Source organism: Melospiza melodia, chromosome Z (genome assembly GCF_035770615.1).
Source record: "Melospiza melodia melodia isolate bMelMel2 chromosome Z, bMelMel2.pri, whole genome shotgun sequence".
Taxonomy (NCBI): Eukaryota; Metazoa; Chordata; class Aves; order Passeriformes; family Passerellidae; genus Melospiza; species Melospiza melodia.
Genome location: NC_086226.1, coordinates 12,739,791 through 12,762,184, shown reverse-complemented (window position 1 = coordinate 12,762,184; position 22,394 = coordinate 12,739,791). Strand labels below are relative to the sequence as shown.

The 22,394-nt window shown below is 37.4% G+C and overlaps 1 protein-coding gene across 2 annotated transcripts in view; it reads left to right on the top strand.

Annotated features, from left to right (window-relative positions):
• The first annotated feature begins 1,471 nt into the window (after nucleotides 1–1,471).
• FYB1 (FYN binding protein 1) overlaps nucleotides 1,472–22,394 on the top strand; it is a 44,445-nt gene continuing 23,522 nt past the window's right edge. For both annotated transcript variants that reach the window (XM_063180089.1, XM_063180088.1), the window contains exons 1-4: nucleotides 1,472–1,656; nucleotides 6,927–8,055; nucleotides 20,414–20,588; nucleotides 22,225–22,274. In XM_063180089.1, coding sequence (XP_063036159.1) covers nucleotides 6,954–8,055; nucleotides 20,414–20,588; nucleotides 22,225–22,274 — 1,327 coding nt within the window. In that variant the 5' untranslated portion in view covers nucleotides 1,472–1,656; nucleotides 6,927–6,953. The remainder of the gene's footprint in view (nucleotides 1,657–6,926; nucleotides 8,056–20,413; nucleotides 20,589–22,224; nucleotides 22,275–22,394) is intronic.

Sequence of the window (22,394 nt, the reverse complement as noted above, 5' to 3'; positions counted from 1 at the left end):
TTCACCTAAAAAAAACTAATTTCCCTATATCATTCACAAATAACCTTCACTGAAATAAGTGGGAAAAAACCAGAGATTTCAGGAAGCTGTTGCACCTGCAAATGTAAAATGAGGCACGTGGTGGATATTGCAGATAGGCAAGTTTCCCAGAAATTCACAGCTTAAACTTATTTTCATTGTGTTTGTTGCAATTTACATTCTCATGAGCATTCTGTCAGTTAGGAATATATTTATTTTTGTGTATTGGATGAAAGAGAAGACAACAGGAACTGTCTAGCATTCAGAGCTGTGAAGATAAGCTAGTTCTTTGATCATTGAATGATTTGTCTAGAGCTGATACTGTGAACAAACCCTTGCAGTGGTGTTTACCTGCATAAAATGACTTTATTGCTACAGTTACCATCTTAAAACAATTGTGAAGGCTGCCAGATACACCAGCAAGTCACAAATTCTAATACTTAGCTGTAGTTTTAATAATAAATGCATTATCATCTGTGATAATTGTTTATATTCACAGATAAATACTGTTTTGTAAATAAAATGCAGTGTTTGGCTGAATGAATAGCATAAAGAACGATGTTTCTCCCACTACAAAAAAATATGTTATATTAGAAAAACATCAGTAGTCATTGGCATGCAGCAGTGTTTCTAACTCAAATAAGCTCCATCCAGACCCTAATAAACTTCTGAAGTAGCTAAGCTACAAGTTTTTGTAAAATTAAGCTAGAAATATCAAGCACTTTCTATGCTTTACTTTAACACTTCAAAATATTTTAAAAAATACTAAGAAGCTTGTGCAGAAGGAGAGTAGTAGATGATGAGGAAGACTCAGTTAACTTCTAATTAAACTCAAAGACATACAGCTTTTCTTCTGCAGTTTCCTCCCCAGGCACTGCTCCAGCAAATTCACTGAGCTGTATTTTGTAAGAGGTTCAGTCTTTGTGGTTTTGATTTACCTTCAGCACAAGCACACATTTAGAATTTCTTGTGAAGCTTATTTTCTCAGTATTGACTTTCTATCCTATATCATCCTTCAAACTCAAACACACAGGAGGGAGGACAGAAGAAATGTATGATCACAGTTTTGTTTTTATTTTTAATATCGCCACATAACAGAAGTTTTTAAAAACTGGCTAGCAGAATCTCGAGATCCCACTGGTGAATGTGAGACAGCGAAGGAACATGCTAGCTGACGTGTGTGCAGGGTTCTCAGTGGTAGCAGGGCGCTGGACCTGTGGCCAGTCCACCCTATATGCCTGTAATTGCCTCACACATTTGTTTAGCAGCTATTCTGTAAAGCTCAGGCTTGTGTGCACCGAGTTCGCCTCACAGGGCTATGCAACAGGGGATAAATGCAATACTTTTGGATATCACATGGTGCTTACTGCTGATGGAAGCAGCCAACCAGTCTGAACACACTTTAGTTCCCTTTTCCTCCAGCACTTCTTGCCTAATATCCTGTGGAGAGCAGTTACTGTTCATGATAATGAAACCCACAAGTGTATCTTGCGAGAAGCAAGAACTCCTCTGTGAGAAGCAGAACTCCTCTTTAGCAAATAGACCAGGCTGTTAATTTGTTACACCCGAGGATTGTCGCATTGAGGGAGCCAGTTTTACTGCTTGTTTCAAAATACTGGAGAGCTTTGGGATATCCAGGTAAACTGTTGCACATGTTCATCTTAAAAATAAGCATGGAAAGTTCCAGAAGAAATAGAATCAGTACAGGGTGTTGAATATAGCTTAATTAACTAGTTGTAGGTTTTACTGCATTTAGGAGTTGAAAAGATGCTAAGTTGACAAAATGGAGTTTTCTCTCTCAGAGTTTTGTAGTTAGTTCTCCAGAATTTTACTAAAAGTAGTCCTAATTTAAGTGGCCTTTGCATTTTGAATGATAGCAGAAGTGGTATCACTCAAAGGCAATTGTTTTTTAGTTATTCCCTTTGCTTTGTTAGTTGTTTGTTGAATTATGGGTAGGGCATAAAATACTGTACTCTGGATTGAGATGTCAGTGTATGCATTTTGTTAGTAGTTCATCATGGAAAGTATTTTCCTTTCCAGGTATAATTCAAAATGCTACTCAATGTCTTTAAATTAAACAGAATTTCCTTTAAAATCATATGGGATCCTGAAATTCTCAAAATAATGGTAGAAACTTTGCAGTGACAGGAATTCAAATTTTGCTTCCTTGAGACTTGGAGCATTCACTTTAGTGGGATAACCAGACAAATAAGACATTCATAAGACAGTTACTGTATACACTATACATATGTAGGGTTCTGAGAGAAAAGGAATCTGTTTCATTTCTGGGCAAATCATGAGAAAATTTACAATAATCCAAAATAAATAATTGATACAGGGTATTAGAAGGCACACGGGAAAAATAATTTTTCAAAGAAAATTATTCAGTATAATGAAATTTTGTGTTTATGTAAAAACCATGTTACAAAAATGCAATCATTTTCCAGAAAGGGATATGAAGTATTCTGTTTATATCAGATACAAATTCTTGATGGAAAAATTGAAGCCAGGCTTCTGTTGTTGAAAACCAAGTTGCCAGTGGTTGATAGTTCTTATTTTCACTTAAACACGTACCAAAAAAAAGCCATGCAGAGAGAAAATTTGTCGTGAGCCTGTTAGGACCTAGAATGAAGAGATGATCGTGCCTCCATTGATACTTTGACTTCATGCATTGTCTTTGACAGAAACAGTTTGGGAACAAGATGGGATGTAATCTGACTGTTCTGGTCAAGCCGTATGCCCTCCCTCATCCTGGCCTCAAACTCATCTGGAACTGGCCTTTTATTTTTCTGCAGTATGAATAGATAGTCTTATGATTCAATAGAAGGGAGAAAAAGTGGCAAAAGAGAGATAAGAAGGGTGTAGAGGAATGCACAATTAAAAAGATACAGACTACACAGTGACCAGGCTGGAATATTGCCTTGTCAAATTTTGACAACCACATGTCCTCATGTGTGTGCTGGATTTCTTGCTGGTGTTAGAGGGATATTTGAAATGATGCTCTTACCATAACTCAGGGGCTGTCAGCCTCTCACTGGGGAATCCCTTAGATTTCTCTCCATCTTCTCCATCCTAGAGGACACCCCAGACAGAAGAATAGCCTGTCTCCTCATCTTAAGTATTGTCTGATGAGGGCTCATTTCTCTTTCATACCAACCATTCTATTAGCAAGTCTTTTATAAGCAAACTGTGTCTCTTTGTCTTCTTTTCATGCTTGCTACACCCATTTGTAGGTGCGGAGCATTGCAACTTCTCAACTTCACTTTCCAAATTCTGCACTTACTCTTAGAGGGACTCTTGAACTAGTAATTACAGATAGAGTCGAGGGGAAGAAAAGCAGTTTGGAAATCTCTTCTGGAAACAACAAATTTGCATAATGATAATTCTGAGGTGACTGGAAAAGAAAGTAGTCAAGCAATAATTTATCACAATTTCAGAATGGAGCTGCCACATAAACAAAAAGCTAGACTGCCTCAAATCGACCAACTTCAGTAGAAGTTGTATCAGACTTATATGAAGTTGCAAAATAATTTTCACATCTGTAATTTTCTATAGTTTCTATAGTTCTCCGTGTAATTTCTTGCCATTTTTGTCCATTTTCTTATTCCTTATATCCTGCACATAGGTTGGAGCTCAATTCCCTTAATGCTTATTAACTTCGCTGGTTATTTCATTATCAAAGAATTCATAATTAAGCATCGTTTTCTTCTTAAAGGGATAGTTTTATAATCTTTATTACTCTCTAACAAACTCACCAAGATCTAATTTTAAGTTTTAAAGGGTATATTTAGACCCCATCAATTTGGAATCGAAGTGTAAAAGTTACAGTTGAGAAAATATGGGAATTTTATCCTTTATAAATCAAATCTGCATGTATTTTGAATTAATTCTTTGTACAGTCAGAAGTTACATATTTTTCATTTTCCTAATTAATGATTGTATGCACACACATCTGCTATTCTGTTCACTGATCCAGTGTTGCTTTTTAAAGAAACTTGGCCTCAAGGGGAAGTTGAACTGAAATAATATTTTGGCTTCACCAAGACAGGAAAGTAAATAATAAAATTATATATATGCCAAGGCAAAAGAGAAAACCAACTTTTTTTTTTTAGGCTTCCAGTTGAGACTGGAATATCCATACTAAACTCAGGAAGAATACAGCTGAATTTTTTATGTACTTTTATGTTCTCATTACAGTGTACTTCTGCACAGAAATGTGCAGCCATATTGTAAATTATGGAGAATTGCATTCGTTAACACTGAGGTGTAACTAAGGTGTAGTGTAACAATTCTGTACAAGTTTAACTTGATACCTCTGTGAGTCTCTGCTGAAGGCAGTGGGAGACTCTGAAAGCTCTGTGTATAAAAATGTATCTATGGCATGAGAGCTAACACATAGGTACTGATCCAGATTTGAGCAAACACATCTGAATAATGCAACCATCTTGTAATAAAGGAAATCTTACTGTGCTCCTTATGTGTTGCTTGCAGTTCAGATCAAAAGTTGAAAAGCCAAAATATTTTGCACAGAGTTTCCAATAGAGATCAAAGTTCAGAAAATAATCCAAGTAGCTTTTGCATGAGAGTCCTCTTTTGCACGGACTCTTTGCACTCTAGAGGGGAAGGGTAGAGGGAACTTCATCTCTCTTCAGAATCTTTTCAAGTTCCCATTTCATGATTTACAACCTACTGTATGTGATAATGATGTAGGTAACTGTTGTCACTGCTGGGAGGGGAAGCACAGAAATTGTCGTGATTACTCTATGATCAGGGCCACAAACAAAAAATTTTCTTTTTTCCCCAGTTCCCCTCTGCCTGACCAGTCCGGCTCTGCATTAAAATCTGCATGGCTTGTAACACAGCTTTTGATGGCAGAAGCTGGTGATGTACATTAAAGAGAAGCAGAAAGTTTTCACCAAGTTTCTCACTGTTTTGATTCTTACTATATCCTTTACCAAGTAAATGAAAGAGGCTTTATTGTTAATTGTAAACTCTTCCCCATGTCCAGGAACCTTTTCCTCTTGCTGAGCCTGTAAATATGCATGACTAGGGCAAGGTTTATTCACAGTGTTGGGAAGAAATTTATTTCTAAAAATTCACTGACACTCCTAGCATGGCAGGAATGAATGGTTCAGTGCATACACAAGCATGTATGAATGTAATTCATGTAATTAATGTAATCTTGCTATTGCAATTTTCTTATATTTCAAATAGAAGAAGTAGAAATTAGTTTATTGCTATGAGTTTCAAAAGAAATGAGTAGCTGAGCTGGCCAAGCAGGTGATCAAATCCTAACTTAGAAGGTGTGAAGACTTCAGACATAAGGTATAATTACAGTATCTCTGGTGGTCTAGATTTTCTTACAGACCTTTGGAAAAAAATCATTAATTAGTACAAAGTCAAAAGAAATCAGAGACAAAAGGCTTTATTATTCTCTCTGGCACTGAATTGTCTAACCTGGGTAAAATCAGGGCCTTGTGAGGTATTGTGGGACAAATCTTGAATGATTAGTGACGCATATACATACCTCTGCAATGTAATTGTCTGTGTGTGTATGTGTGTGTGTGAGTGTGTATGCATCAAACAGCAGTATATGGCTTAACCCTGATAATCTCCATAGTAAATGTGTACTTCCTCCCTTCTTTATATGTACAAAAATACCCAACAATGTGGTTGCTGGGTATAGGTTTCATTATGTCTATCTTGTTTTGGCTGCATTTAATGTAAGTAATTTGTGGCTCAACAAAATCAGTTTGGAAAGATTTAACTTCTTGGCAATGCCAAAAGACTGGGATAGTTACCTTTAAGTTGCAAAGTCTCTCTCTCTCTCTATATATATATATAACTACTCCAACTTAACAGGCTATTTATGTAATGAGATACAATTGAACAGAAGGCAAAAGGAGCAAAAGCCCAATTAAGAGGCTTTTATTATTGAAGTAAAATTGCTGCCACTGTAAAATGGGAAAAAAGCTCCTGGAGCCCAAAGGTGGCCCCTGCCCAGTGCAGTGGGACCAGCTCACTGTCTTTTACTCCCATCCTGCACTGTGATGTGTTTTATTTTTCCTGAATTCAAATGTATTGAACTCTTGGGCTCTGTTCATAGTTAAGACGGGTCCTGAAACTTATGAATTGGGGTGACGAATTAAAACATCTATTTTTGAATGAAGCTGGATTTTATTCTCTTGTAACTACTTAAATTCCTTTTTTTAATAAGAAATTTAGTACCTTTGACAATATCTGACTTTGACAATAAATTCTCATTCATTTTAATTTTACTTCACATATTTTCATTTACTGCCCACACATGCACAATTTTATTCAGATATTCAAAATGGAAAAGAGAAATAAGGACAAAGTCAGAGTGCGGGGAGCAGAAAGTAAAAAAATTGCTAAGAAAGGAAAGAAAAATTGACACGCACATACATCAACCAGAAGAATTTATTTTCACAAAGGAGCTTGCAGTTCTCCAAAGAGTTAGCAGGAATAACATGAATCTGGTAGATTCCTCTAGGTTCCAGTACAGGAGCTTCTTATCACAGGAAAATAATATTTTTAGGTAGGTTGATTTTAAAATCATATGTAATTTCTTATATTTATTATGTGTTCAGTTCACAATTCCAAAAGTAAAAAAAGTAAAAGAAGTTATAATAGGCCCATAAGGACCTGCAGTACCTGAAAGGCAACACCTGAATGAAAATTTCAAAATATCGTATAAATGCTGCAAGGATACAACAAAACGCTCAGCTTCTGTTAACTCTACAGGAAGATGAGCTACAGCATCTCCTCAGCCAATCAGCAGTAGTAAAGCCTCAGACCAGGAAACTCTTTAAAGTACAGTATTTGTGAACATTGCAACAGTACTTTCCCATTTCTGCCCTTTGTTTTTCTCTTCTTTATGTTTTTAGAATCAGAAGCCACGGGTGAAGTTACTCATGGAGAGATTTGAGAGATCTAACAGAGGCACAGAGGATCCTTCAAACAGTCGACCCCTCAAAATCCCAAGACAAGATGCCCCTAAAGGATTACAGACAAGGAAAGCAGCACTTGAGAAATTTACAAATAAAGGATGTACTGCATTTTGTCCAGGACCCAGTACTCTTCACAAACCTGCTCAGCCTAAGCCTCCTCTGGCAGTCAAGCCTTCAAGTGATGATAAACCAGAGAAAGATCCAAACCCACCACATTTAAACCCAGTGGCACAAAGGTTTGGTGTTCAGCTTCAGCCCACTAACAGAGGAAATGATGAAAAAGCTGGATGCAGTAAACTCTCTATCAAAACCAGTGACCCGTCAAAAGAGGACCCAAAGCCTTTGAACCCAAAACCTGCATGGAACAAGCACCTTGCTCCTCCTGATAAAGAAAAAAATCCTCTAGGATCAAAGCCTAATTTAAATTTTGCATCACAGGAGAATGAGGGAAAACCGGAATTCTCAAAAGTAGCTGCAGTTAAGGAAAAGTTAAGGTCTGCAACACAAGAAAATGAGCCCAAGCCTCTTGTTTCTAAACCACCTCTTGCACGGAAACCTTCTCTAAACAATGAGGTATCTCAGAAGGAAGACACTTCTAATAAAAGTAATTCTCTGCAAAGACAGTCTGGACCTAGAACAAATATACATGCAGGCCAAGAAGCAAAGGAAATGGGTGAAAATAATAACTCTGCTGCAGAAGCTCCAGGCAGTACTTTTCCTAAAACAGCTCTGAAGCGTACTGGCCTCAGGTCCAGCTTATCAAAAGGAACCCCCAAAACTGTGGCAGAAAACACTGAAGAGAAGGGAATGAGTGCTGCCAAGAACATCTTCCTCAAGAAAATCTCCGAGGAAGAATCAGGTTCTTCTCGTAAATTCCATAAGATGAATACGGCTCTTGCTGCAGGAAGACCATCAGGTGAATCACAAGAGGATGAGAACAGGAGTTCTAGAATGCCCAAACGGAAAATCCTGCCTTCAGTGGCCAATCTGGGCCAGCCCCCCAAAAAGCCCAGCAGACCCCCCTCTGTGAATCTGGAAAAGTTCCTGAAGAGCCACCAAAAATTCAGTAAGTCCACTCTTTTCTTGCTTCCTTGGGTATTAGCTTTTTGATGCATTTTGAACCAGGTTAATTTCAGATGGAATCTCCTCTTCTCTTCAGAAATAACTTGTGCATCAGAAAACCCTTTAAAGCTGTAACTTGTCTCTTCTGTACAGAAATTAAAATTATATTCTCTGTATTTCAGTGGTAAAGTTCAGAAAGAATGTTTACTGTATTGGGTTCACCTGTTTCTTAAAACTACTCAGATGCAGCTATAACTTGTGTCAGGGAGTATTTTCTCATTTTCATTATCTTTTTAAAACTGAGCATGAGAAATATTTAGCCTGTGCATTTTAAATTAGCACTGTGGGCAGAGCTGTAAGAATATCAGAATTTTTGTTAGAAGGAGGGTGTCCAGTTGTCACTAAGCAGGGGCAAGAGCAGCCACCACCCTGACAGTCATGGGAACATGAGCTAAGGATGGAGTTGCCCAGCATGGTGGCCCAGGTGGTTTCCACTTATGTTGCAAAACTCATACACAACTAAGTAGAAATTAAGGATCAGACATGATCTTTTCTATCTCACAGTCATAGGGGCAGGTCAAGAGTGAAAAATTTAGAAACCACATCCGTGAGAAACTGTCCATAGTGTCCGTGAACTTCAGTCTTCACTCAGAGAGCAAGCATGTAGACCTTGATATTCTGTTTGGCTTTAATTAATGCAGTGCATTTCATTGTGGCCAGAAGTCTACACAGAACAGTTCTGGTGGACAGGCAAGTTGTTCTAGAGTGAATCCTGAACAAACTCCTTTTCAGCTCAACAGTTATTCATTGTTAATGGGTTTCTTGAAACATAAGAAAACTGAACTGTGTTTTTTTTCTTAACTGTCATTTCAAGAATCAAAGTCATGTCAGGAAGACGCCACCCCTCACAGCACAAATTCTTCCTGTTCATTACTGTGTCCTGGTGAACAGATGCTTTCCCTAGTTGCTTAATTTGCTGCTGTGATTCAGGTGCTGAAAACAAAGAAGCCTAAGCAAATGAAAATAATTTTTCCATTCAACAAAGCTTTCTGAGATCTGACCTTTGGAGCTTTTGGTCTGTAATAGGGCAAAAGTTAGGCTTTGCATTGTTCTTTGAGGGGAGAAAACCTCCACACCTAGTGGTTTTTACACTTGTGTTAGGGGAATGTGCCTGCACTATAGAAAACCTTGTGTCGCCTGACTTAAAACATGAGTTTGAATCCTGCTTTCTTAGAAGTATCAATTCACCCCTTTTTCTTTGGTTGTTATCCTTCCCCATGAAACCTGTTTTACTGGTTTTTTAAAATAAGTATTCACTGGGCATGAAACTACATTAAATGTTAGAGGCTGAAGGACTTAGCTTTGACAGAACAGTCTTAGTTAAGGTGGGGGAAGGATTTTAATCATCCACCATGCATGCATGAATACTAAGGGATGTTAGTTTGATGTTGGCCTTGCTGTGGATTAGAAATTTTCATCTAGTCCTGAAAAACTTTTCATGATAAAACTTCTGTAGATACAAATGTCTTTTTCAAGAAGGTCTCACTATTGACATGCTACTATTTTCCAGGGAAGGCAGGCTTTACGAAATTCCTGTCTGGGCCTGCAAATACATGGCAGAATAGTAAATTCCTGTGTTATGTCCCATTGCAGCAATTTTCCATAACGGATCATATTTACCTCAGCTAAGAATTAATGAGGTGCATGTGCCTTCTGTGCTCAGAAAACAATAACAACTACATTGTTTTACAATAAACACCCAAGGTCTTAGAAAAAAGAAGAGAAACAAAGTCATTTTGCTGACAGCTTTCCATGTGAGGCCGCAGCTGTAATGTTGCTTACGAGAGCCCCACTCAGTGCAGTGGGATCATACAGGTACAGGTGGCCAACACACAAAGCCAGCCAGAGGCTGAGCCCCCAGTGCTCATCACACCTCTGCACAACTCCTGAGCAACAAACACTGGGGCTTCAGTTTTATTCAGTGAATAAAAAGTGGGCACATGCTGTCAGTCTGCTTCAGTCAGGGAGAAAATTCCTTAGAATTTTTAAGAGCCTCCACAACAAAGAATATTAAGGCTGTGGAGGAAACCCTACCACTCTGGATTTTTTGAGACATTACCTTAAAAGATCATGAGTTTGTCACATAATTCTGCTAAAACATGTGGACAAAACTGTAAATTAAACTGCCAGTATGGTTAAGAGCATTGAAAAAAAATTAATCACTGCAATTTAAAAATTAATTCGACTATCCTTAGAGAAATATGAGTGAGACCACTACACCTAAGTCAGTTAGTTAGTTAGTTAGTTAGTTAGTTAGTCAATCTGCCTAAGAAAACAGATAAACCAACATTGAGTGTTTCCTTGTGGGTAATTGCTCAGAGTACGACTTGCTGCAGTTGTGTATAAGGAAGGAAAAGTACACAAAACCCACTGCAAATTAATATTTAAACTCATTATGCTTGATTATTACCTTAGCTACAACATTCTGCAACATTTTCCAAATGTCTTAGAGTATATTTTTATTTTTAAAAGAATAAATTGTATCCATTTAACATCAGGAGACATGTCTCCATTGTGAATTGTCCAAGCTTCTGCAACTGGCAGATCTTCTCCTAAGTATCTACATTTTTGTTTGTTATGGCTTATGTGCAACAATTGTTCTCTTCAAGATTATCTGATTCTCGAAAATTAACAGTAAGATGTGGGTTGTTTTTATCACAGGATGGAGGCACAGAAAACTATTTTTCTCATGTTTGCACTTGTTATAGTCTGCACATGAATTCTGCAGTTGTTTCTGCAGCTGACTGCCCTAAATCCCATTGAGTCAGCTAAAACCGCTCCTGAATGGAGAAACTAAGATGCAGAATTTAGGACTCAGAAGAGAAGCCATGCAAGTGCACCTGTTAATTTTGGTCAGAGATTTGACATGTAGTTTGAACAGCTTTGAGGCCCCTTCTGTTTTGAATCAAAGTATATGCATAACACATTCACTCAATAGGTCTGGACCTCTGCAAAGGACTGAATGAAGCACATGAGGTATCATGCTCTACTTGAAACCATTGCCCACCTTCCAGCAGGGTCAGTGCTGGATGGATTTAACATAGTGCCTTGAGGATTGCACTATGTATGAGAGAAAAAGTGCTTTTGAGAAAAAGTGCTAAGAGGAGTAGTTAGAAAGGAAAGTTCATAAGGATGCAGAAAAATGACAGCTGTGAGTTTCTCATGGAAGGTGACAGAAAGGAAGCTGCTGGAAAGAAAAAAGTAGAACTGATGGAACTGAGTAATTACTTCTGCTTAGTAAAATTCCCTTAACTTAATTTCTGAAATCTTGTTCTTTTGTTCACTTGTTTTGATTCACAAGAAGAAACACCTATTTATGCACCTTCATCATGTGGTTGCATTATATGGGTCACAATACAAAAGCATCTCTGCTGTACCAACACCTCAAGTGCTCTGAAATCTGTTCAGACTGCAGAAAAGAATGTGAACACAGAGCTTATAACTAAATTTAATTTATAGATTGAAAAAGTTGTAAGAACTTGCTGAAATTTCCCATTCTTTAAGTTGACACATATTTTGCTTAAAGCCTACTTTACAACTTTTTTTAGCAAGAGAGTGCATCTAGCTTATCACACTATTTTACAGACAGCTTTATGGTCAAGTTGGAAAATATCTTGTTTTCCCTGATACACAGAAGCACTGTGGTGATGGCGTTCTGGACATGTTGCTGGTACCATTACTGTAGAATACATCTTGAACCCAAAAGTTGTCTAGCTTCAAAAAAATATAAAGCTTTGCAGTCTGTTTACTTGTAATTACAGGAATGATTAGCACATACTTCTCATATTTGAAGTTTGATATGTACTGAAATTTCTCTCTGAGCTGAAAGTTCTAATTTCTCTGTACTCTTTAAATATTTCCTTACCAGCTCACAGAGATAAAACCTATGCAGCATGCGTAATGTTTGAATTTGAAACAATCTGTGCCCTACTGGTGCAAGTATTTTCACCTTTTTATTTTCTAGACCTATTTTGGTTCACAGGGAGAAATGTTCTGAATCAATCTCCATCATTTGGTGGCCTTACGTGGGTAATAATACAGCACAAGCTAATATATTTCATTATAGAAAATATATTAAAATCATAGTTCATTATAGTTCATATATGGAAAACTTCCAGTCATTCTTGAAAGTTTTGATATTAAATGCTGCAATAAATATTCAGTATTAATAGACACAAAAAAATCCCATGCCTTTTATAGTAAAGCTGTTAGTAAGATTTTGAAATTGTATCTTAACTTTTTTTTTTTTTAATCCTAAAAGGTTCCTTTTAGTAAAGAACATTCTTGAGGTCATTGGTTTCCTCTTGAAATTGAGCCCTTCTCAGATATGTGCATTTTGAACAATGGTGTTCCTTGTTTGCAAATTCTGAAGAGAAAATCTGCACACTTCCACTATCCAAATGCAAGACTTTGCTGCATGGGAATTTTTTTATGAAAATGATTTTTTATATACCATGGTAGGTATGATGTAATTTTTTTTCACGTTGAAAAATTTTAAAACCCCTCATCATTTTTTTAGTCTGGGAAATGGTCACATTTTAAGAAAATTTTTCAGTACATTTTCTTTACAAAGTTGCCTTTGCATCATTGCACGCATCTTCTTTTGCCTTCCCTTTCAAATACAAACTAATTACAAAAAACTATTTTTAAACTATTACTGTCTTATATGTCCTCCATCTCTGAATTTTTCAATTTTTATTCTTTTTTCTTGCAAAAGAAATGATACCATACAACATAAAATCAATGGACTCAGGTTTATATTTTTAGTAGAACCAGAAGTAGTCATTAAGGCTTTTTATCAGACAAATGGAAAGTTTCAACTGGAGTTGAATTTAAGTTGGAGTTTGGATTTAATTTTGTGTTCCTCTTTAGATAAGTACAGTCTTCTCTCTGTGATAACTTCCGACACATCTGCAGCTGGAAATCACTTTTCTCATGCCAGTCAGCACTGCCCAGCAGAAGTGTGCTGGACCCCTAAATATGAGGTTAGAAATACCTAACCTCATATTTAGTCACCACAAGGCTCAGTCCTGCAAACTTTTACATACTGAAGTACCTTGGGTGTAACTGTGAGCCTTCTTTTTGGAGTAAGACTATGGACAGGCTTAATATTTTTCAGCCCTCAACCTTAAATGTAAATTTAGATGCTGACTTTCATGTGCTCTAAATTCTTCATCTGTTTGTCTCTATATATATGGAAGGTGAAAAATCCCCAACCTTGTATGGATCTAGAATTATGTCAACTCTTAATATGTCAACTATATGATATTTTTGAGAGTGTAAGTGTTAGAATAAGTGTTAAACCTTATATGAAACATCCTTAAGGTAGTCTGTGCATCTGCTGTGGAAAGATTTTTTAATTGAGACCAATGAGAAGTTTTGCTTTAAAACGGACAGACTCTCTACCCGCTTTGATCATCTTTTTTGTGATGTTATGAGCAACTATGAGCAAAATGATCTTAAAAAGGATGAAGACCTCGGTCTTAATTTGACCCCTTTTTCTCTTTGTCTGAAATTCCACCATTTTGGGACGTAATTTTGTTTGCACAGAGGAGAAAAAAAAAGCTTAATCACCTAACTGGGAGGAAAATCAGGAGAGGTGAGAAGAGTAAAAGAAAAGAAAACTCATAAAATATTGTACCTAGGCATTTTTAAAAGTAAGGTTGGGACTTGAGGAGAGCAACAATCAGAAACTTTCCATGCTCTTTGTTTTCAAGGTGTGAGCAGTATCACAACTGAAATTTGTTGGTACAGTATGTGTCACCACAGCATAATCAAAAGCCCTGAGCTTTGGCTCTTTTGTAAGTTTACCTGCTCACTCTGAGCAGCTCCAAAGCAGCATAATAGTGAAATCTGAAACCATGGCTTGTATCTAAACGAAAATGTGGTTAGGGAAGCAGAGCAGAGCACAGCTCTCTGCACATTACAGATGAAGTAGGAAGTGGCTGATCAGCTGCTGCAGATGTTGTTGCAGGTTCCTAGTAAACCCTCTGTAAAACCCAGAAAGCTACCCAGATCTTGCATGTAGAAGTGGTGAGGTGCTTTGCAGTAAAACTGAAAAGCATGTTGGGTTTGCAGAGTAGCTCAAAAACATTTTGCTTTATAGAAATATTATTTTAAAGACTTTCTGATGTGTAACTGCTTAAAAAATCCTGAAGTCATTTTATGATGAAAACTATAAAAATTCACTAATAATTTTATTTGAAGTTTCCTTGTAGCACCTGCTCACTGTCAGGGTTTTTTTAACATTACTAAAAGCTGGAGTCAGTAACAGACCAGGAGCTTAGTGCATCAGAGGTGAAAGGCAATAAGATCTCACCAAATGCCATACTCTAGGCCAAAAAAGAAGGTGGGTTTTTTTTAGAATGCGAAGTCAATAATCCATTTTTGCCTTGCATGTTGCAAGAGACTGCATTGTTATAGAAGGGATTTTCTTACTTACATATGTATATGTATTTATTCTGTCTATTTATGGTGAAGCAGGTATGATGAGACCACTCAAAATGGAATGTACACAGTGCCATGCATTGCTGTTCAGTTCCAGTTTTATTTAGGATGCAGGCATGGACCAGAAATTTCTGGATTGAGGCAGTGGATAGGCAGGATGCTACAGCCTGATACCTTAAATATCATTAACAGTTCAGTCTTTGTGGTTAAGTCTGGATTATTTGGAGACTGGAGGCCAGACTAATGCATTTGCTAGAGAGTGTATTGCAGATAAGATCAACACAGCTGTTTTGAGCTAACTGGGATTTCTAAAGTGCTGCTGGCTTTGGGAGCAGGTATACATTGCTGCTGCAGTCCCGCCAAGTGAGAGAAAAATATGAATAGTTGAAGCCAGACCACCCTCTGCTAGAACAGGATATTTGCCTGCTTCAAGGGAGATTATCAAAATGACTATTTTTCATTGTTGCCAATTAAAAGCTTTGTGCCAAATACTGATTTGATTGAACAGACAGGTTTGTATCTTCAGCTGATGGACGTAGAACTGCGGGTATGAGTGCTAAAAAATATGTGAGATTTTTTCCTCTTTGACAGCTTCTATTCTGCTCAGGTTGGTAATTGGATGTTTACCGTCTTCTGTGTGCCAATCTCTCACCCAAACACTGAGATACCCTGGTATTTAGGGAGGAAATAAATTAATACTGGAGCCAAAATCACCCTTGCACATGAGTCCAATTCATTTTACCATTTTGAAAAACAAAGAACCATCTGTGACCAAAGGACCAGTTCCCTCAAGATTCCCATCCCACCAATACATGTTCTGGGTGTAGTACATTACAGACTTTATGCAGTGCTTGGACTTCCCTTCATTTTGCCACATATTTATGGAATGAGCATCTCAGGACAGAGTGATGAAGTATCTCAGGACAGCACTGAAGGTTTTAATAGGGTGAGAATTGCTTTTTCTCATTCTCATTCTGTCCTGAATGCTTCAGGACAGAATTCACAAGTTCCAAAAGAGCTGGACTTCTAATTTCTCTTTTGAGTTCCCATGGGAAAAGCATAGAAATTATGCTTTTTTATGCAGGTTGATTTCTTCTGCTGTTGAACACAGAATATCTGGACATGAAGGGAGATGGGATCTTTCTCTAGATGTAATACCAAAGATGTATCAGTGTTTCCCTTTCACAAGCCAAGAATGGCAAGGGTCAAAGTCACAAGTATTGCATCAAGACAACTTCAGTGTCCTTCACTTCCTGATAAACAAACATTCCCAAGAATGTAAGTGAACTTTTGGCCAGTGCCCATATGAAAGCTGCTTGAGAAGGTTCTCCAAGAACACAAGATAGATTTTTGCCATGTTCTGTGCATAGCTGTCCTGTAAGGATAGCTGTCCTGAGGATCTGAGCATGATTAAAGAAGTTTAATGCCACAAGCAGCAGTATAATGGGACATTCTGTGGACATTTTTTATAGCAGTTTTCTCTATACAGCTGCAGTGCCTTTTCTTCTGTTCTTTTGTTTCTATTTGAAGAGCTTCCGTTTCTGCCTCTGTTTATTCAGCGCAGCACTACTTGCGAGAAAGCTGAGAGTCCTGAGAGGAGAGGCTATTTGGAAACCGAGGTGTTAGCTGTCAAAGCTGCCCCACAGTGACCACCCTTAACACTGTTTACTGTGATGAGAGTGCTTCAGGTGCATGTGAAGCCAGGATGTAGTTTCAGTTTAATTTCTTGATCTGAATGTCTGCTCCTGACTGCTGTTCCACTACCTTCATGGAGCTTTTCCATGTTTTTATAGTACCAAGTGTCCCAGATTTAAAAAAAAAAAAAAAAAAACAAAAAAAAAACAAAAAACAAAAAAAACCAAACAAACAAAACAAAACAAAAAAAAAAAAAAAAAAAAAAAAAAAACAAAAAAAAAAAAAAAAAAAACAAAAAAAAAAAACCAACAAAACAACTGCTCCATTAAAACAGTGAAAAAAAATCTACTATTGAATGTTATCATAGCTTTGGCTCATCAAGCCTGATTGTTACACCTTTTTTTCCAAACAGCTTTTCACTTTTCAGCATGTCACTTTCCTACCTAAATCATTCCATTATTTCTAGTATTAGAATTAAAGTATTTTACACCTGCATCAGTCTTGGTCATAAGTGTAATTAATTAAGCTAATTAAAACTCTAAAGGCAGAGAAGAGTCAGTTACAATAGTTAGAAACTAAAAAAGCAGTATTTCTATTAATATGATGTTACTGTTAGATGATAAAAAACTACAAAAATTAAAAAGGACAGGTTGTTCAGCCTTTATACTTAAAAATAAACTCTTAATCTAAAATGCATGTGGTATCCTTTCCTGGCTCACTTTCCTATTGCCTGAATTTGGCTCTCAAGAGACATCAGATGAAAGAAGTATTATGCACAGAGACTTGGGAAGAATTTTTACCTTAGTCCTACAAAGGACGTATAACAAGAAGTAATACAATGTGAAGACAAAAGGTTCATATGCATGTTGAGCACATACACAACACTCTGTTAGGACAACGTGGATACAACTACTGAAAAACTGATGTAGGATTCCCTATTAAAACACAAAAATAAATTTTTGAGAGTATTATTAATACCAATTAACATGGCTTTCAGGAAAACAAAACAAAACAACAACAACAACAACAAAAAATAAAGCAGAACAAGCAAACCAAAAAACAGACTCCTTTCTGGTTGTTTCATTTGATTAAACTCTAGAATTCATCTGGAGATACATTCATATTCTGGAGATAGGTTCATATTTATATGAAGTTTTAGGGCAATGAGGAATTGTAGTCTGTGGGTGAATAAAGACTGTGAAGAATTAAATGCTAAGATGTAATCTGCAAGTATTCAGATACAACAAGAGCACAGTGAGGTGTAACCTTGGCTCATTTAAGCAAAGTTTGCTTTTATTCAAATGCAATTGTACATATATATTGTACATATAATGTACAATTGTACATATAATGAAGAAATGTAAACCATACCCGTGAAACAAGATGGTGTAATGATTTGGAGGAAAAAAATCAAGTTATAAGCAGCTCTGCAATTGGGTGAGGACTAAAATGAGACACAAGATCATAATGCTTAAGGGTTATCAGCTTGTACTCTAGATTCTTGGAGTTTTGCCCTTAAAGAATTTTTATATAGTTACAAAGTTTCTGAATAAAAGATTTTTGCTCCTGGACATTAGTTTAATAGTCAGGAGTCTGCTCTTCCAAAATAGGAGGAGAGATGACAATTGGAGAAAATACTGAAACCACCTGGATGAAATCAGTGGAGATATGGCCAGATGAAGAATGACTTGCAATTTTCATCACTACACGTGGCAGACAAGTGCATGCTCTGTAGAATTCCAGTGCCAGATTTTCTACAGTGTTGAAAAAGTTGGAGCGATAACAGAAATACTATGAAATAATTGGCAAACACGAGGAAGAAAAAGAAAAAAAAAAGCACCCTTGATTGAGATTTAAAAGGTCGAGTCTTTTAAAGTCACTGAAAAACATCTGAGTTATGTAATAATTCCAGGGCTGTCATTACCTTTTGGGTATAAAACAGTGGTGATAAAATGCTTTTGACCTTGTGTGCAAAGGTAAAAATGAACGAACCTGAAGCCTGAGGAACTTAGAAAACAGTAAGATGCAGGTTTTTATAAAAAGCACACTTAAAGTACCACTACAAAAACTCTATAGTATTCTTTGTCTTGTCAACACCCCTCAAACTACTGAAAGATACAGCCAAAATGTTACTTTAGTATAGCTACAGCTGTTGATCTCAATATTTCAAAAGTGATGTAACAGACAGGACAGCAATAAAAGGATGTCAGCATCGAACTGGAAGGGATATAAAGAAGTTGTTTGTCACTATTTTGATATCCATCCCAATGTACAGGGTAAGAACTAGAACTTATTCATGCCATAAATTTATCCTACTTCTTCAACATGAACCTCAAAGCATGAAAATTCTACTTTCACTGTTAGAAAGTGCCTTCTAACAAATGTTGCTTGCTTTTAAGCATGTTACTCACTGCCTCTTCACTATGGAAAAAAAGGAGGGGAAATATAAATTATCCCTTTCTTCACTACCAGTGACTTAGGTATTAATTTTGTTCTACCCCAATCTTAGCACATTTCCCTAAACCACCACCATTTGTTCAATATATTCAGGAATTTATGTTTTCTAGACCTCATTCTCACTATTCTCCTTTGGGTAATCTCCAGCTGACACACATTGGCCCTGCTGCAGCCTCCTCAATACTAAGAGAAAGGATTATTTCACTTAACTTTTGGGCTATATTTTTGAATAAAATGCTAAAAACATAAGTGGAGCAAATTTAATCTTGACATATCTTAAATGGTAAGGATCTTCTTTTGTAATATGCATGTTCCTTAATGCACAAACCACAAAAGAATTCACTTGTGTAATCATCCGTTTTGGGACTATCAGTATTTTTCCGTTTAAGTAATGGAGGAACTTAACAGGTTTAAAATGCACCACTGTTCATATATATGTTGACAAGTTGGTCTAAGCATCCATGAAGAAATATTTATCAATCATTTTTTGAGTTGTATGGTAGTACAGAGAAAAACTGTCAAGGTTTGATAATTTCACTTTGATTTCCATGTGAGATAAGGAAAAGTCCATCCTGAAGTTACTAACTCCCCTTTTCCTGTCTATCACAAGGACAGAATTCCAGACACCCAATAAGGTAAAAATGCTCTTCCAATAGATTCTTGCAATTTTCAGTCTTACTATTAAACTTTAGTAAATATTTGTTGTTGCTCTGTGTTTTGAACCACTTTTTTTTCAGTGAGGTTACCATTTCCTTTACTTGACAAGATTCTAATCTGTCACAGGTGTGAACTTAAATAAATTCTCCAGAAGACTAAGGAGTTTCTTCTCAGTTGTAATTGATTTTAACAGAACTCTGAATTTGTTTTTTCCCGCTGTTCTCCTTTTCCTTGGATTTTTCTGGATTTGTCTCCATGCAGCTGGGGACAGTTCTTTTTGGCTAGATTTTAATTCACTAATAATAATTCCAAAAAAATAAAATCATACTTCAAAAACATCATAGCATCAAAACTCCAACTTAATTTGCTTGTGTAGAATGATTTCTCTCAAAATCAACCCTCAGAGCAGTGGTTGCTATGGTTTGGTTGTGGTTTGTGCAGGGAGCATGAATTCAGTACTGCACACATTCATACCAGCTCACTCATGTAATTGTGGCTTCTGTGCCTAGCGCGGAGCACCATCAGTTTTTGGGGCTACACCTGTCTGCTGAGGGTGTAGCTTTCTGTGCAGCTTTGCCACTTTTCTAATCTGAGCTTGCTAGAAAAGTCCAGACTTTCTACAACTTATATTAAAATTGTATTTGAAGATGGTCAGAGACCTGTACCTCTCTCTCTAAAGGCCAAAATATGTTTTTGTCTCTTATCCCTTCCCTTAAAACTCTTTGAGCAAAAAAACTCAGCAATACTATGTCAGTGCTCATATGAAACCTTGCAGCTGGTCTTTTAAGGGAATTGTGGAACTATAATTTAGTTTTGAAACACAGGTATTAATGTATTGCGTGAACTGTGCTGTTTTTGTGTCTAGTTCATGTCTTGGCAAAGACATTTTTGTGTCCTTGTACAGGGAGAACGTTTTTGAATGCAGTCTCCTCCTGTCTAGTGTGATGAGATAATGCAACAAAAATATCTAGAGCAGGTTCAGCAAAATATACTTTGTCTAGGGTGTTTGCAGTACTGATACCTTACCCGAAAACTTCATCAAACACAGCAAAGTGCCTTCCTCAGATGTTTGCTTGATAAATTCAGTCCGTTCTGCTACATTTCAGGTCCTAAAAATGAAGGTTTGAAACAGAAGACACTTTCCTCAGCAGCACTTGCCCCACCGATACCTCCATCACACGCGGCGGGGCCACCTCCTCCACCGGCCTTTCACCCATCCCTGCAGGGGCCAGCAGCTCCCAGCCTGCCTCCCAGAAACATCAAGCCCAGCTCTGAAACAATGTGAGTGAACAAAAGCCACAACATCTTTATTTTCTCGCCTTTCTCTGCCTACCACTTTCCTCCTGGTGCAGCAGACAAAGGCTGCATGTGCTCCAGGTTTCTGAGAGAAGAGTGTCTCACACTACTTTTCTAATCCCACCCTGTACCTGGCCTGTTTAGAATTAGCTTTTTGTATTAGTTTGTACCCTCCATCTATTCAGTTGTTTCCCTGAATTGTCTTGTGTATAACAATTTGTTTTTGTCCTCTGTTGGAGAGGGTAAGGGGAGGGGAACACACTGGTTTTTGACTCCAGAATAATCCAAAAACTTTAAACACTGATAGAAAACCAGTTGCCTCAATAGCTTAAGGTTTCCCCTCAATTTTTCTGGGCAAAGAGGGCGAGGAGGGTCAGGTCTATGAGCCAATACCCCAGGAAGCAGCTTTGCTGGAGGAACTGAGCTCAGCACTGGTTGTGAAACTGCACTGAGGCCATGACGTGGCCTTGTGTGATAACCCTGAGAAGCCTCTGTTGTTATGGGGCTCCTTTCTTTATCCTTCTTTGAAGAGCTGCGTACAGAAGTGGGAGTTCTGCTGACAGAGTTGTAAGTGCTTGAGTCCAGCCTCAAAACTGACCAGAGTCAAGCTGAGCCTGAATAATGAGCTGCTTCCTGGCCAGCAGGCACTGCAAAGAGCATCACCCAGCAGGCAGGAGCAGGGAGGGAGGCATGTCCAGCTCAGCACTGTGTGACAGCCTCAGTCCTGCCTCACAGCCGCAGTACCTGCAGCGGCCAGGCTGGGTATCCTCCTCTTCACCCAGGCGTAGGAGCCGAGTTTGACATCAGACACTTTTTAAATGTACCTCCCTGTACATTTGTACATGCCCTGTCTGCTCTCTCATTCCTGTGTGCCCTGTAAATTCTACTCTCTGCTGAAAATTTGTGCCTGGATGCTGACACCTTTGCTTTTGCCTGTCTCCATGCTTTCCCCATCAAGCCAGTTTTAGAACATCCCGTTCTGCTTTCAAGTCCTTTTTTTGATTACACTTCTTTGATGATAACTGTCAGCCCTTGTTTTCTTTCTGCTGTTAAAAAGCATTATGAAGTTAAATGTCTCTGATATTATTAGGTATCTTTTCAAGTCAATTTCCCATTTTTCTCGTTTGAACAACATTTTAAATCTAAGAGCTCTGGTGACATTTTACCTGGCCTAACCTTTACACCGTTTCTCTTGTCCCTTGTTTAGACTTTAAGCCCAACAAGTCAAAGTCTCAGAGCTGTATTTAGCATTGAGGAAAAAGTCTGAAATTGTACTTTTGCACTGTAAGAGGACTGCACCTGCAAAAATGGTTAAAAAGCCCAACAGATTCTTTCCATTCAGTCAGTCCATCTGCTTATGATATTTTTCATACCACACTCTCTCTGAGTGCCTTTGGCTCACTTTATATTTTTTACTCTAGATCAAGATAGCCCCACCTGAAACACTTAGTCACAGTCAGAGAGAACACGTTAGAAAATCTTGTGTGTACTTAAGTAGTCAATAGACTGTTCTGCTTTTGTATAAAATAGATAATAAAAAGCACCAGAAAAATGGTTAATGAAAATGTAATCATAAAACCATCTTCATAGGTTTCACATGTTTACCTTTTCATATTTACAGAAACCTAGAAAATGAAGAAAATTATGATGACGTTGAATTTGTTTCACAAGGTAAGATGCATACATTTTATACATTTTAATTAATGGCTACTGTGAGCAGCTGTGAGCATGTTGTATTTATAAGATAAGGAAAAGTTTGTTGTATTCAAGAGTGATTTGTTTACTAATTAT